This window comes from Labeo rohita, chromosome 3 (genome assembly GCF_022985175.1).
Source record: "Labeo rohita strain BAU-BD-2019 chromosome 3, IGBB_LRoh.1.0, whole genome shotgun sequence".
NCBI lineage: Eukaryota > Metazoa > Chordata > Actinopteri > Cypriniformes > Cyprinidae > Labeo > Labeo rohita.
In genome coordinates this window covers 28148497-28165154 of record NC_066871.1, presented here as the reverse complement: position 1 = coordinate 28165154, position 16658 = coordinate 28148497, and the positions used below count along the sequence as shown (strand labels likewise).

The 16658-nt window shown below is 39.7% G+C and overlaps 1 protein-coding gene across 1 annotated transcript; it reads right to left on the bottom strand.

The window, feature by feature from the left end:
* Nucleotides 1-8303: 8303 nt before the first annotated feature.
* si:ch211-237i5.4 (slit homolog 2 protein) lies at nt 8304-11072 on the bottom strand. Its single transcript, XM_051101967.1, has 2 exons — nt 10797-11072; nt 8304-9074 (listed from the first exon to the last, which is right to left on the bottom strand). The coding sequence occupies exons 1-2, from the start codon at nt 11070-11072 to the stop codon at nt 8304-8306; spliced, it is 1047 nt and encodes a 348-aa protein (XP_050957924.1).
* Nucleotides 11073-16658: the final 5586 nt, after the last annotated feature.

Genomic DNA, 16658 nt, shown 5'->3' with positions numbered 1-16658 from the left:
AACTATGGCAGCTGAGAGTCCATTCTTTAAAAAAGAAAATTCTTTTTGAAGAATTTTCGGAGCCTGATGAAATCGGTATAAATACGTGTTTAATACCTGCAAAATACCTCTATGTTATAGTCACTGCTTTTGCCGTCCAGAATAAAAGAGAACGTCCCAGTTGAGTCAAGGGATTTGTGGAATCTGTGGTTCCTAATTATTGTGATCCAACATTTGCCTTGCATTTCAGGATGAAAAGACAAATATTTCAGGTGAAGGATAATCCTCTTACCTCCAAGAGTGTGTTACAATCTATATGACCTTATTATTTTTTTGAGTTTTTTGTGCGCTTATCATTATTGCTGATCACTGTTGTCCTGCTATGATATTGTAATATTCACTATTATATATCCCATTTAGAGGAGTATAGAAAAGTTTATGAAAGTGTCACTCCGCAATACAATAGCAAAATATATAAATATGTTTACAATTTTTTATGTTACATTAATCAGTGTCTAGCACACCTTCCTAAGGAAAGGATATGGACCAGAAGACATTGCAACATGATATTAGACAGACTTAAAGAAGTTCCAGATCTATACTTGTGCTCTTATTATTTTAGTTATTTTGCCTTTAATGTAAATAAACATGTGCAAACAATATATATTGCTCTTGTGAATTTATTTTGATTTTAATTACATTTACTTACAAATTTCCACTGTTATAGTATGTGCATCAGTGTGTAAACAACAGCCATGGCAATATTTGTGTCAGCTTATTTACAGCACCATAGGGGATGTCGAAAATTCTACTATCCACAAGTTTCCGGGGGGCGCTACTGTAAAAAGAACACGGGTACAACTTCCGGTGAGGCGGCGAAAGTAGTATACCATAGTATTTTGTGTGCTAATTAGCAAAGAGGCTAAGTGTTTTTTTTTTGGACCATTGTTTACTTTGTAAAGTTGCAAGCCTTTATAAGAGATGTCACTACGGTTCTTAGGGACAACATATGCTGTTCGAATTTGTGTTCCTACATCGTTAGCAAGTTTGGATCGCTAAATCTTGAATGACTCTCAACTAGTGAAATGACATTTGAACCGAGACATCAGAGCTTGTGTTAAAGGGCATGCCAGATGAAACCTCGATTCGAGGCTTGTTAACATAGAAATCACTTTCGTAGAAGCCTCACTTTCTGTCCAGTCATGTGCGCGATTCACTTTGCGTGTCCTAATGTTTGACCCCCAGATCTTACTTTGCCAGTACATTTTCATTGGGACTTACTTAATAATTACATTTTTAAATACCCAGTGAGTATTAAAGTAAAAAAGTGAGAAATTCAACAAACACACACACACGGTTAGGCTTTCATTTGTGCAGATAACGAGTCGATCTATGGAAATTGTAATGAATGCTTTTTCCGATGGAGCTTCACAGGCTTTTGGCTGCTTTATTTTTTTTTTACTAACCACCAGATCGCGCTATTTTCGAAACTCTGGAAGCTATGAATCTTTTCCCGAAACAGTCAGAGAAAGTCTGTATGGGAAGCCAAACAACTCAAATGTGGGACGAAACAGCGCGGTATAAAAGTGCTCGCAGCGCAGGAGAGATGTGTTTGCTAGCGCCACCCAATGGGCAGCGCGGCGCTGACAAACACCAAAAGTGGGACGAGACAGCGCGGTGTTAGGTGTGTTCGACTTCATCTACGGCTACAGACGGCGATCAACGAGAGTAGCCAAGAGCAGTCTGGGGCGGAGTTGAAAACAGAGGCGTCAAGTCGGACACTTTTTACTCTCGTTAGTGAAGCTCTCGCGGTGTTTGCATGCTCTATCACTGATGAAGTGAATTAAATGCAGTATTTATCAAATACACAGACTTTTCAAAAGCATTTTCATGTGCAACAGAAACACGTTTCGTATACTGCTTATTACAACGCCATCTGAACAAGAATTGATCAATATAAACATATACTATTTAAATACTAATAAAGTGGGGTTATATATGCCTTTACCAGTGTTTTATGATAGATCTGACTCAATATAACATTGCGACTACAGTAAAAACACTTTTACTGTTCTAAAAACACAGATTTGTCAGCATTATCGGACTTGAGGATGTTAGAATAAACCCAAAACACACGTGATCGTTGTCATGCGGTGAATCTGGCCAATCGTGAAACAGCCATGTGGTCATCAGAGCTCCTGCAGCGGCTCTGAAGAAACTGCGCCGGCTGAGTCAGTCGCTGCTCTCGAATCACTATCGCGGTACTTTGATGCCACACGTCAAGTCAGAATTTGATCGAGCTGCGCAGCGCTGCGTTAAGTCGAACACACCTATTAGTTTGCACTGCGCTGCCCATTGGGCGGCGCTAGCAAACACGTTTTCCCTGCGCTGTCGAGTCGGTCGCGCGGCTGACATGTCAGCGCGGCGCGAGTATTTTAATACCGCGCTGTTTCGTCCCACATTTGGGTTGTTTGGCTTCCCATAAGTCTCGGTGCTTCACGAGGCTTCATTGCCTGTCACTCCTGTAACTGTTGAATAATTAGGCTCGTTTGAGATGCGCCTCGCCTCGCCTGCCTGAAATGTAGGCGAGAGTAGGCGGCTGCAGTGAGGGGAGGCGTGAAATGAGTGCAGTCACGGACAGTTCCGACCTCTAGAAGTAGAACAGATACCTACGAGATCGAAGGCGGATATCGCGTTATCACACTCACGTGCTGTGTTGTTGACAAACATGATATAATTTCAGCTCTGTTGTTTTTATATGAAAATAAATATGATGAACAAGACACTCAAAGAGCCATGCGAAAGGCGTATTTATCATCCATTTGTACTTTAATACAAACGTGTATTTTAGATTTTTATAGAAATAGGACAACAATCACATATCTCACGCAGAGATCGCACTGGCATAGTGTTTGGGAATATTCATGCATAATTTAAACACAAAGTCACATGATATTAGAATAAAAAATAAAACATTTTATAAAAAACGGCAACATCACGGTTGTCTTTTAAGCATGGCGTCGGAAGCAAAATAAATGTGGGTGGGTCTTCCCCCCCCCAAAAAAAAAAATTACTGGAGTATATGCCATTTTCTGTAGTATGGTGCCTTTCACTATGTGTATTGCGTCTATCAGTAACGTAACAACACTACAAAAGACAGCTGTTAGAACGCGTTTCCAGTAGCATAAGCGGTAACGTGAAAAGCTGTTTTTTGACGCAAATCACCCGAGTTCGCGTACGCCTGTTGCCGAAATCGGTCTTTTCCTTTTTCACATCTCATTTTACATCGGAAAGGCATTTGTTTTCAATAAAAATAAAAATGAAAGGAAATAATCGAAAAGTTTGAATAAAGTATCGGGTAGGCTTAGTTGTATCTTAGCAGCAGATACGCTCAGATGCTTTGTTTACTTTGCTGTGTTACAGAAGTGCAACAGGCGCGAATATTCCCTAAACACACCCAGTATAGACAGCGATGCGGTCAGGACCGTGGCGCCCGCTTCCTTTGAAATATGCGCCCGCCCAGACTCCGTCCAATCCTCCACCCCTGATGCTGCCTGTTCATACGCGTGAGCATAGAGCTTCAACTATTAGCGCATTCGTCACGTGCAATGGATTTGACTGATGGAAGACGGCAAAAGTGGGTGGGTCCGATATCATTGGTCTTCAAAAGTGGGTGGGTCCTGTCCCACCCGCATTCAATGGTTCCGACGCCCATGCTTTAAGCTCATTTTTTTGGCACAGGTCAGCATGACATAAGAGCAAGTCGGACCTAACTCGGACACATTTCTAACTGGCATGCATCTTGCGGTGATCGATTCTGCGCAGAATTTGCTTATCTCAAACGAGCCTATTAGCAGCGACTTATGCATGTTGCCAGAGACTGGCGACGAGGTTGCTCGTGGGCGTTCTCACTACTGGTTGCCTTGACAGCGAATCAGGTTTCTTGCCCGCTAAATACAAACATTTTGGATGCAAAAGACTAAATATAATATAAATATAAATTAAATCTGTACATACAAACAAAAACGAATGAAAAGCAGAGCCTACTTTTTCCATCGAGTATGTTTATCTGTGTCTGAGAGAGGAGAACGATCACAGGAGCTCTACCGTCTTCTTTCCTATTGGCTGTCGCTCCCGAAAGTCGCTCTTCATTTGCATAAAGTTGAGAGATTCTGAACTTTGTCGCGTCGCTGGACACGCCCCATCCGGTCGCCAACGGTCGCTGTAGCTCGATGTGCTCTTGTCGCCGGAAATCGCCAGCTCTCCATTGAAATGAATGGGATCGTATCGCTTTGCCGCTGCCTGTCGCTTGTAGTGTGAACGGGGCTTCAGCCGGCGCAGTTTCTTCAGAGCGGCTGCAGGAGCTCTGATGACCACATGGCTGTTTCACGATTGGCCAGATTCGACTGCTCTCGGCTACTCTCGTTGATCGCCGTCTGTAGCCGTAGATGAAGTCGAACACACCTTATATGTTGCAGCTGATTGGGCTGAAATTTCTGACACACCCACCAAACAAGAGAAAACGTATCTTAAACCCCGTTGCACACCGTTTCCAGGAAACATGTCGTTCAACTCGAAAACCGTAGCAAAACATTGGGTATCGGTCTGAGCTTAAACGTGCTTCTGCTCTGAAGAAACTGCGTCGGTTGAGTCAGTCGGCTGCTCTTGAATCGCTATCGCGGTACTTCGATGCCACACGTGACAGTCACGAAGTGTCGGCGCCATCTCAAGTCTGACAAAATTTCTAACCGCCATGCACTTTAAGTCAGAATTTGATCGAGCTCCGCAGCGCTGCGTTAAGTCGAACACATCTCTTCTCAGCGCTGTTTCCTTTACGTTATATTACAGTTAATGTTTTAGCATTGTTTATTTATTATTTTATTATCGTAATTTCTATATTGAGCCTAAAAACTAAGTTTGCCCATGAAGTAACATAGTTAAAATAAACCGATCATATATTTAATTTATGAATTTATATTACGTTTGTTTTACTTATTTTATTGCTGATACACCGACACAAATAAAAGACTTTGACAATGACCGTTATTTATATACAGTAAAATAAAACAAAGAATCATTTGTATGTGAAACCAGCGGCTGTAAGAGAACGCAGCACTTTGGAAGGTGTTATTCATTTCTGTGACCACTAGATGGCCACAACATGAACCGCTGGTTCAGAACGCTTCTCTGTGCCATCACTACCTAATGACTCCAGAAAATCTTTAACTTCAACCGACCATAGGAACTAGAGGGATGAATGGGATGAATATGGTCCAGGCGCGGCCACGTGGCTAAATCAGCTGTCACCGTTTATGCCATAAAGACCTAAATGGAAAGCAGTATGCACAGGATAACTAAAATTGTTTATGAATTGTAATTAATTCTCTGGGACAGTCTGTTACTTGTATATTACAGAAATTTTGTAAGATCAGGATAGTTTTTCAATTTCAGAAGGTTCTTTTGTCTTAGATAACATGCTTAAATCAATCCCTAACCATTCAAACCTCACATCTGATTTGATGTTTATTGATGTAAACAATTATGTTGTGGACCATAATGCAAATTCATAATGGAGATTTGATTTTCTGTACTGGCATGTGTTTTATGCAGCAAATATTGACAAATGTTCAACAATATAAGATTTTTTTTTTTTTTTGGCAGCTGTACTGTTTATTGGTTCACAGTCTATTACAGTACGTTTTTTTGCTGAAACATTAGAGTATATCCCATTTATATATGTCAGACAGAAATGAGCAAAATAAGTCTTAGGCCATGTGAATTTTCGAAAGCTGGTATTTCCCTGAAGAAGGAGATATGCCAGTGCCTAGTTTGGTAATCTGATGCTGCTGCTGCTGTCAGTGAGAGCTCCATATGGTGCCAAACACTCACTGACCTGGATTTCTTCACTTTCTCTGTCCACAAAATTCTCCACACAAATCTGCTTAAACTCCAGAGGTTTAAAGCCCATCCTGTGCCACAGAAAAGCAACTGCAAATACAAGTATTTTTTTCCATATTTTGTTTTAATACAGATCAATGTAATAACCTAGAGGACTTCCCCAAGTGTAAGCAGACTATAAATTATGATTTGAAAGTTCAGTCAGGGTGAGTGAGGTACCATGCACATTAATTGATGTGTAATCCTTTGACAGCAGCTGCAGAGATTTGGGCTTTGAGGCTTTACAGCCAACCAGAAGGAAATGAATTTAATAGACTGTTTTGAGCACATAAGGACACATGATAAGAGCTTTGTTGACAGAAGGGGTAGGAGATACACTGGGAGTATTTATATACTTTATTTATATTGTAAAAAGGAACATAATTATTGTCATGCATTAATTTTCTATTGAAACTACTGTATATAAAACATCAAGAACTAAAGGAAAAAGCATAAAATAGAAATGTTAGAAGACACAAAAAGTGGTCGTAGGAGGGAAAACTATTCAAATAAATAATACAAAATAAAATAAAAAAATAAAATCATTAAAATAAATAGAACAAAATGTAAAATAAAGTAAAAATTATCTTGCAGTTTTATGCAAACGTGATATATACAACCATTCAAAAGTTTTAGAACAGTACGTTTTTTATTGTTTTTGAAAAGTATATTCTGCTCAGAAAGGCTGCATATGTTTGATTAAAATACAGCTAAAAACAGTAACAGTGTGAAATATATTTACAATTTAAAACAGCAGTTTTCTATTTTAATATATTTTTAAATGGAATGGAATGGAATGCTGAATTTTCAGCATCATTACTCCAGTCTTCAGTGTTACATGATCCTTCAGAAGTCATTCTAATGTGCTAATTTGCTGGTCAATAAACATTTACTCACTCTAAATTACTCGCAGGATGTTTTTCGTGCCACTTTCATGAATAAAAACATAAAAACCACTTTTAAAAAAATATATAATGTATTCAGTTGAAAAATAAGAAACTACAGATTGTCTCAATATAAACCTACTCAAAACCCTCCCACCCAAAAGACATTTAAAGTTAAGAGAAAAATAAAACTTTAAATGATAATATGATAAATGATTAAATAAACCAATAAAGATGAACAAGTACCTTAAAAAAAAACACATTCTTCTCTCAAAAAACAATCTTCCTTCTTTCCAATAGAACTTAATTATTGTGTATTAGTGCCAGTGTCAAGAGAACAGAGTAATTCTTTGATGTAAACTAGAAAAGCTTTCCAGGTCTTATGAAAAGATTTAAGAGATCCTGAAAGCGAAAATCTTAACATCTCAAGTTTTATACGGGAAAAGATTTCTTGGATCCACATATCATACGACGGGGCGACGACCTGTTTCCACTTGAGGAGAATGGCTTGTCTAGCTAAGGCAGTAGTGAAGCCAAAGACCTGGTGGGATGAAACAGTCAAATCAGATCTCAAGGAAATGCCAAAAAGAACTGTCAGGGGCTTAGGGTCTAAGTCTATGTTAAGAGCATTATTGAGTGTATCAAATACATTGGACCAAAGGTCTGTCAGCTGAGGGCAACTCCAGAATATATGAAGATAGTTGGCAGGAGACTGCTTGCAGCGAGCATCACTCCTATCTGGAAAAATCATTTGTTAAATGTGCTCTGTAGAGCACCTTACACTGCAATAGGCCATGTCTGGCACAAATGGAAGAGGAGTGAACCAAATTTAAAATGTCTCCCCAAAAAATGTACATTTTCTGATACAACCGGACATGTCAATAATCTGTTCACTGACTGGCTTTTGTGACAATATGTCATGCGAATTTCACTTGTTTGCAGCAAATGCATTGCCCGGTGTAAATTCGCATCTATTTGTGTCTTTGTATTGACTTGTGTGTAATCACTTTTTGGTGTGTACACACTATAAAGGTCCATGCACACTGAGGGCGAAATTTTCATATGCGTTTTTTCATATTCGTCAAAATTCGTCACGCACAGAACATCACAGTGCTTCACATCATAATGCTTGCTATGGATGTGAAAAACAGAAAATTGAACCCTATCCAAATTTTTTTTGTGACAGATCAACCCGATCTCATGGCAATTCATGACATCAGTCCAGGTTCTCACAATGAATCGGTGCATTTGCTGTTTGTTGTGAAAAGGAGCTAACGCAGGACATTTTATCTGTGTTTTCATAGTACAAAAGAGAAGAAAAGTCAGTGCCAATAGCCTTGTGGGCAGCGTGCTGCCAATGTGCTCTGAGCATCCCGAGTTTGAGTCCCGGCTTGTGGACCATTCCTGATCCAGTCCCCCCTCTCTCTCTCTCTCACTTTGCTTACTGTCCTGTCCAAAAATAAAGGCATAAAAATGCCAAAAAAGAGATATATCCAAATTGCCTTACTGCTCTTGCGGTTCCTCCTCATTCTGTTCCCAGTATTTTCGTTTCTTGCGTTTTCTCTCGGCCATGATCAAGGCACCAAAAACAGTCACAATCACAGTAGCAGTGATGACTAACACAGTAACGGTCTCAGCCACACACAACTGGCTGTCCACCCAAGCCAAAGAGGCTCCGGCGAGCTGCCAAGGCTCCCGACAAGTTACATTGCGATAGTCGTCCACGAGGAGGTGCCGCACGCTGAGCAGCTTGCTGAAGACACGGTGCAGGTCGCAGTCACAGTTCCACGGGTTCCCAGCCAACTGCAGGTGCGTAGCAGCCGTGTGTAAGCTGAGGAACGTCTTGAAGTTTAGATGTTCCAGATGATTCCCCTCCAAACCCAACAGAGACAGACTGTGCAAAGGTGCAAGTGCATTTACCTCAATCCGAGAGATGTTGTTGTTCCCCAGGAGAAGAACTTCCAGGGCAGGCAGCATGGTGAGGGATCCGTCTTGCACAACACCCAGGTGGTTTCCTTGGAGGAAAAGGTGGCGCAGGCGGGACAGGCCACGGAACACCCCTGGTTCAAGAGATTGGATGCGATTGTGGCTGAGGTCTAGCTTCTCAAGGTTTTCCAGATGCTCAAGGCCTGGAGGTTTCAAGAGCAACAGTGCATTGTGGTCCAGACGTAACTCACGCAGGGAAGACAGGCTCTCAGAGAAGTTAGGAGGGATCTGAGTGAGGTTATTACGGCTCATGTCTAGCTTCTCCAGAAAGGACAGAGAGAAGAAAGCCTGAGTGGGAAAACAGATATTTGGGTAAATCTACTATCTTCATCTCATAACCCAGAACTAGGAAGATGTTAGTTTTACATACATTCTAAATCATAAACATCTTAAATAGATTTAATATACGTCTATATGACATCTGATAGGAAACGTCCTATAGACGAATTGGAGCAAACACTCTAAAAAATATGTTTTGCAGATGTAAATGCAGATGTCAAATAGACATCTCCATTATGTATGTGAGCTATCAGGGATAGTCCATAAAATTTACTAATTTACTAAAACATTACTCTGCCATCTGCCGTGTACAGACATCTGACAGACATCTTTAAGATGTCAGTTTTACATACACTCTAAATCATAAACATCTTAACATCTAATAAACATCTTTTTGACATCTGATAGGAAACGTCCTACAGACGTATTGCAGATGAGCAAACACTCATTAAAGTCTTGCAGATGTAAATGCAGACATGAACCAGACATCTCCATGATGTACATGTGCTATCAGGGCTCCAGTTCATCATCCATAATCCCAGATAGCACATGTACATCTGCATGATGTCTGTTAAAGATCATTTGATCTGGAATGCATCTGCTGTGTACAAACATCTAACAGACATTTGTAAGATGTTAGTTTTACATACATTTTAAATCATAAACATCTTAAAGACAACTAATAAATGTCTATTTGAAGTCTGATAGGAAACGTCCTATAGACGCATTGCAGATGTCTTCCAGATGTAAATGCAGACATCAAATAGACATCTCTGTGATGTACGTGTGCTATCAGGGCTCCAGTCCTTCATCCATAATCCCAGATAGCACACGTATGTCTGCAAGATGTCTGCTAAAGATCACTTGATCTGGAAATCATCTGCTGTGTACAAACATCTGACAGACATCTGTAAGATGTCAGTTTTACATACATTCTAAATCATAAACATCTTAAAGACATCTAATAGACATCTATTTGACATCTGATAGGAAACGTTCTACAGACGTATTGCAGATGAGCGAACAATCTAAAAAATATGTCTTCCTGATGTAAATGCAGACATCAAACAGACATTTTCCATGATGCACGTGTGCTATCAGGGCTTTAGTTCATCATTCATAATCCCAGATGGCACATGTACGTCTACAAGATGTCTGTTAAAGATCGCTTGATCTGGAAAGCATCTGCTGTGTACAAACATCTAACAGACATCTTTAAGATGTCAGTTTTACATACATTCTAAATCATAAACATCTTAAAGACATCTAATAAACATCTATTTGATGTCTGATAGGAAATGTCCTATATATGTACTGCAGATGAGCAAACACTACAAAAAATACATCTTGCAAATGTAAATGTGGATGTCAAATAGATGTCTCTGTTGATCAGAACTGTTTTAGACTATTTTCACTTGTAAACATTGCTTAATCTGTGCATACTGTATTTCTCTCCTAATTCAAACATGATTACTTTTTTCTTCCCATTCTGACGGCACCCATTCACTGCATAGGATCCATTGGTAAACAACTGACGTAATGCAAAATTTCTCCAAATCTGTTTTTATGAAGAAAAAATCTGCCTAAATCTTGGATAGCCTGAGGGCAAGTACATTTTTAGCAAATTTTCATGTCTTTGGGTAAACTATCCCTTTAATTAGCTGGTTCAGGTGCATTTGATTAGGTTTGGAGATGAACAGGCTTAGGCACCGCTGGAATAAGTGATCTTACCTGTGTTTGAACAGCCTGGATGCTGCTGTCTGACAGCACTAGAATACGCAAAGACCAAAGGCCAGCAAAAGCTCGGCTCCGGATCACCTTGAGCTTGTTTCCTCCTAGATCTAGGAGCCAGGTGCCATGGGGAAGTCCATGTGGGACGTCCTCAAAACCTCTGGAATGGCAGTCCACCAGGTCTGAGTGTTCATAGCACCGGCAGAGGTGACTACACAGCCTCGAGCTCCTCGATGGAGATAAAAGGAGTAAAAATAACGCGATGGACGGCAACATGATGTGGTGACAGCTTCAAGAGAGCTAACTAGAGCTCTGCAGAGCGCGAAATTGTTGTCCAGAACTCTGCATGCGACAATTAACGGATCCTCAGCTTAGGAACGAGATCCCCATTCAGTTTCTATTAAACGTTTCTGTATTGAGACGGCAAAACAGTCTTTCACACATGAGCAGAATATTCGCAGTGCAGCTGAAATGTCTGTCAGAAGCATTTAATCGCCTTAAAAACATATGCGACTCAATTTATTTTCCCGAGCAAAATACTCACACACGCAAAACACAGAAAAACGAAGGTAGACGAGAATTTGCTATCATTGCCAAAGAAAAAATAAAACTAGTAGTACAAAGAATGCGTGAAACATCGAGTCATTGAAAAGTCATTTTGTTGTGAATTTCCTCCACTAAATGTACAAAAAAAACTTGGTTCTCTTAGCCTATGACAACTGTCTTTTGTATTTAGTCTGGCTCCCTACCAAGACGCACAGCGCACTAGTGATGCGAAGACTCATTTCCGCGAATCGGTTCTTTCGAACAGGTTTCAAAGAACCGATTAAAAAAAAAAGATTATTTTACGTCATACCGTGATCATATAAAAAGATTTGCATGCTCGAACGTTCCATACAGCTTTATGTATAGCTGTTTATTATTTATTTTACTGTGCCAGTTCAGCTGGTTGAAGCCAGGAATCAGCCCAAAGTTATTTAGAACATTTATGTAATTTACATTAAATTGTACAAAAATCATTAACATCCGTCCGCTTTTACTTGATTTTACATTTTTAAAGTTATTAAAATGGACTGACGCATTTGCTTCGACAGAACTTTTCCAGAGCTATTTCTATTTGTGACCTTGGACCAAAATAATAATAATAATAATACAATAAATAAATACAGTCATTAGCTGAATAAATGACCTTTCTATTGATGTATGGTTTGTTAGGATAGGACAATATTTGGCCGAGAGACAACTATTTGAAAATCTGGAATCTGAGGGTGCAAAAAAAAAAAAAAAAAAAAAAAAAGAGAGAGAGAAAATCGCCTTTAAAGTTGTCAAAATTAAGTTCTTAGCAATGCATAATCAAAAAAATATTTTTTTATATATTTGCACTAGGAAATTTACAAAATATCTTCATGTAACATGATCTTCACTTAACATCCTAATGATTGTTGGCATCTTCTTTTGACTGGGTCTGTGGTCCATCTATTTTATCCGCCTAGTGAACGGGGTTTGAGAATCGGTTTAAGATTTATTAAAAAGATCCGAATCAAAATAATTCGTGCACTCAGAAACGCAGCTGGCACATTTGGTCATAATCCAACACGCCTAAAACCATGACGTAGCCTTATATTACCTACGTTGTATTGTTTTCATTTTAGGTCTGATAACTTCACGAAACAACCCTAGTGTCCAGTGTGATCTAATTACGCGCAATTGTCTAAATTTAGAAATATGCCGTCAATACACCCGTCCTAATGCTCATCTATTACACAACAATGAATTACTAGCGTATATCCCTGGAACTCCGGCTCAAGTGGATTTTAAAGACGTGCGCGGATTACAACTGATTTCACCGTTTTACCTCATTATGAAACTTGAACCATTTAAAACCTGGTCGCCTAATATGACAACTTAAACGTACAGTACACCCAAAAATGAAAAATGTCATTATTTACATTCCCCCCTGTGATACACAAAAAGTTATAGGCCTGTTATCAGCCTCACTCACCATTCATTGCCACTGCATGTCCATAAATGAATGCCAATGAATCTTGAGTAAGACAGTGGCTAACATTTACTTTTGAGTTTAAAGAAGAAATTTGAAGAAGTGAACAAATTTGAGTGAACGTGCCATATCTCACTGTTAATGTTATGCCTATGTGCTCACCTTAACTGCAAACTAAAGTGACCCAACAGGATGTCCTCATAACCTGGATGTGCAGTGGGGGTCAGTGGCAGAAACATGAGATCATGCGTGATTAAATAATGCATACGTTTGTACGTGAATAATAGAAAAACTAAAGCATCAATGATTCATTCCAGTCAGTGCTGGAAATATTCATTAAACAATGACAAGGGATCCTCTTTGATTCCCTGACAAAATGAGTATGACTAAGACCATTATTTTGCATACCATTATACAGTGGATTGGAAATCAAAATTAGAGAACAATCGATAAATACTTGATTTTTTTTTCTGAAATATTGTTAATCTTCATCACTCAAAATTTTATGGAGCATCAGCAGTAGCTAAACCACTGTTCTACTAATAAAATATCCAAGGCATTTCAACAAAAACCTTTATTTTGTGGAAAACACAGTGATCAGAATTAGAGAACAGTAACCACTGTAGCACAAAAGACAATTACAAAGTTTGGAGGGTTACAGCTGTCAGAAATTAGTAGGAACCCAGCAAGCAATAGTCGTCATTTCAACGTCTAGTTTAACTATAGACCCGATATAGTCTGGCTATTTGTAACCCACTTCTAGACCAAATAATCTTGAATTTAGTTACATGTCATTTTTTGGCAAAATACTTGTGAGATATATGATATTTCATCATGTAAGCAAAGTCAACAGCGTTTACAAGGTGTTTGGTTTTATTTCTATATTTCTATATATTTATATATATATATATATATGTATAGTCTATTCTAGGGCTATGTTTAGACGTCTATTAAATTTTCACTGACAGCCCAATGACAACCTTATTTTAGCCTAGACGTCTAGGCTGTGTTTCAACAGCTAATATACGTTTTTTAGACCAAAAATTGCTTGCTGGGAAGTGTCGAGGCCCTTGCTTTGAATGACTTCAGCAGCTGCTGCAGGACATCACTAGTTTCTCACTGTGCTGGTGCGATCTTGGTCCGCTCTTCTTCCACTCTCTTCCATAATTTGGTAACTGTAATGGGTTTCTTAGCCATAACTTCGTCTGCAAGGATTTTCCAGAAATTTTCAGTCAGGTTTCCTGTTTTGCAGTGTGTCAGGGGCATTGTCTTGCATGAAAACTGCGGGCTGATTGGGAGATGCTTGTAGGGAAGGAACTGTATGTTGCTGAAGGAGGTTCTGCTAAACATTTGCATTCACCCTGCCATGTATCTGTATAAGAGGCCCATCTCCTACTGCAGAAAACATCCCTCAAAACACTTTCTCCTCCGCCTTTGACTGACATCTTTACACACCTGGTCCTCAGTGTTTTCTCAGTTTGAACATAATGTTTCCCATCAGACCCAAATAAATTAAACAGCTCTTATCACTAAATTGAACTTTGGACTAGCTCCTCAGCAATGGTGAGCTTAGACTTTTGATTCTTTTTGCTGATGAAAGGACTGGTCACTGCAGAGTGCACTTTCAGTCCAACCTCTCTTAGGCTGTGTTCACACTAGTTCGGTTTGTTTGGTTCATGTGGTCTGGACCAAAAAGGAAAATGATACATTTGGTCCTGGTCTGCTTAGCGTTCACAGTGGCATTTTTGACAGCGAACCTAAAGATACCGAAAACGTTCACAACCTGATTGGTCGGGTTGAATGACGTATATTTCGTGATGGAACTCACCGAACACAAAAGGAAAAGGTGTGTTCGACTTAAAGTGGCGCTGCAGGTGTATAACATGAAAGTACCCATTCAGCGATCTGTCTGCTCGGTGCGCCTTTCCCTGAGCTGTTTGCTAAACAACGAGAAGATTGCGGTGTTCTTGTGAGTTTTCGAAAGTTGGGACCTAATATGATCATCAGGCCAAATTTCTATGAGGCTCCGCACCTCCTCACAACTCCAAGTTTGTCCGCGAGCTGCCATGGGGCTATGTTGCTAAAACGCTAACTGTTGACAAATACTTGTCTCCATCCAATAATGCACAGCGCAGCTGATTACGGCAGCTGGATTAGTCCAAAAAAAGCACAGTACTTTTTGCAGTTGGGTCTGTTCGAGTTCGGATCACGTTCTCACCACAAACGAACCGCTCCAGTGTTCTTTGGTCCGCTTTTGGTGCGCACTCTAGCGTGAATGCTTCATTCACACCTGTCCAAACGAACCGCACCAAGAGGGAAAACAAACTCTAGTGCGATTCAACTGAACTAAATGAGGTAGAAAACACCCTTAGACATGCCAAGCATGGGATGGCAAGCAATTCCAGCTGCAGTGCTGAACCAATTCCCCATTGAGAGTCTCTGCATTATCCTGTCTTCTCGTGCATTTGTCTTACATGGACAGCCAGCCTTTTTGGAAGACTTGAATGAATTAGTCATTGCAAAGCTGTAATATTCGAGAAATCACAGATTTGGAACGACCAACTTCTCTTGCAACGGCTGAAAGTGTCAGGCCTTTCAATGCTATTTTACGGCTAATTCGTACATATTTTATGAGGTGGCTAATCTGTATGATTCCGTATAATTTGTCTAAATCCCAGTGATGAGTAGGTTTAGGCTTGGGTGTAGAAATTAATACGTATTTTGCAACTCGTACAATATGCAAGTTTTAGCTAAAATCTTATGAATTTCTGCAAGTGAGGTCTTCGAATTTGTACGAATTAGCCACCTTGTAAAATATGAACAAATTGCTGTGAGATCGGGTTGGCCCGTTAGCCTTCATCTGGACAACCTCCTGTCAGAGGGTTCCAGTCACCTTAGAGCGTCCCGCCATCTTGCAATCTGAAAAATTGACAAATTCTGCCAGTTAAATAGGGTTTGTCATATAATTCAGTAAATTAGCAGCAGGTGTGAAACTAACTCCAATAACTTAGAGTTCCCTGGAAGTGTTCTCTAATTTAGATCAGTTCTTTTTCAAATATCTCATTTAAAATTTTTATACTGTGCTTCAGAATACAATTCATTTATGAAACATGCCCTTCTGCTCCTGTTAGGATAACTTCAAATAGGACTAAGTAGTGACCTTGAAATTTATGATTATAAATGATTGTATGATTAAACTGTATGCAATTATGCATCAAATAAAACAAAGATAAACAGACAAGTGAGGTTTTTCTCTTTTTTATTTCTTCATTACTATTTAAAAATAAAAAATAAAATACTGCGAAAGAAACCTATAGGCGAACAGCAAACCCGTTAACACACAGCGATATAAACTGGTATGCAACGCGGATGCCCGTCACAGCTTGGCGCCACTGCTAGAGCCTCCATCAGGCTACGAGGTTCACGAGGCTGGGATGGGGAGGATTTCGGCTTTGAGCCAGCGCTGCTCGTCCCCCCTGTCCCGGTCTCTCAACATGGCAAGATATCACTTTAACGTTTCCTTTTCCCAAAAAGGTGATTACAAATATTCCCGTTCAGAAAAGAGATCAGTCCTGTCGCGAGAGAGGAGCAAGATATGAGCCGTCTAACGCTGACACACGTCTAAGCTGGAATAACAAAGAAATGCCAATCTCTCATCGGTCACTGCATGTACCCTTCCAGTTTGGATGTGTTCGGAAATAAGAACTATAATACAAACATTGCATTGTAGAAAATGGTCCCACTATGGAAGAGGTATTTAAAATGGCAAGTACAGGACCAATATGGAAGAAAATGATAACATAATATATTACACGTAAACTGAAAGGATGCTTACAGTACTCAAGAGTGTTACTCCTTCGTCT

Bases quoted from the DNA above. Each gene is read 5' to 3' on its own strand.
- si:ch211-237i5.4 (XM_051101967.1), bottom strand. From the start codon at position 11,072: ATGTTGCCGTCCATCGCGTTATTTTTACTCCTTTTATCTCCATCGAGG. The intron at 9,075-10,796 runs GTAAGATCACTT...TTTCCCACTCAG, and splicing joins TCCAGGCTGTTCAAACACAG to GCTTTCTTCTCTCTGTCCTT.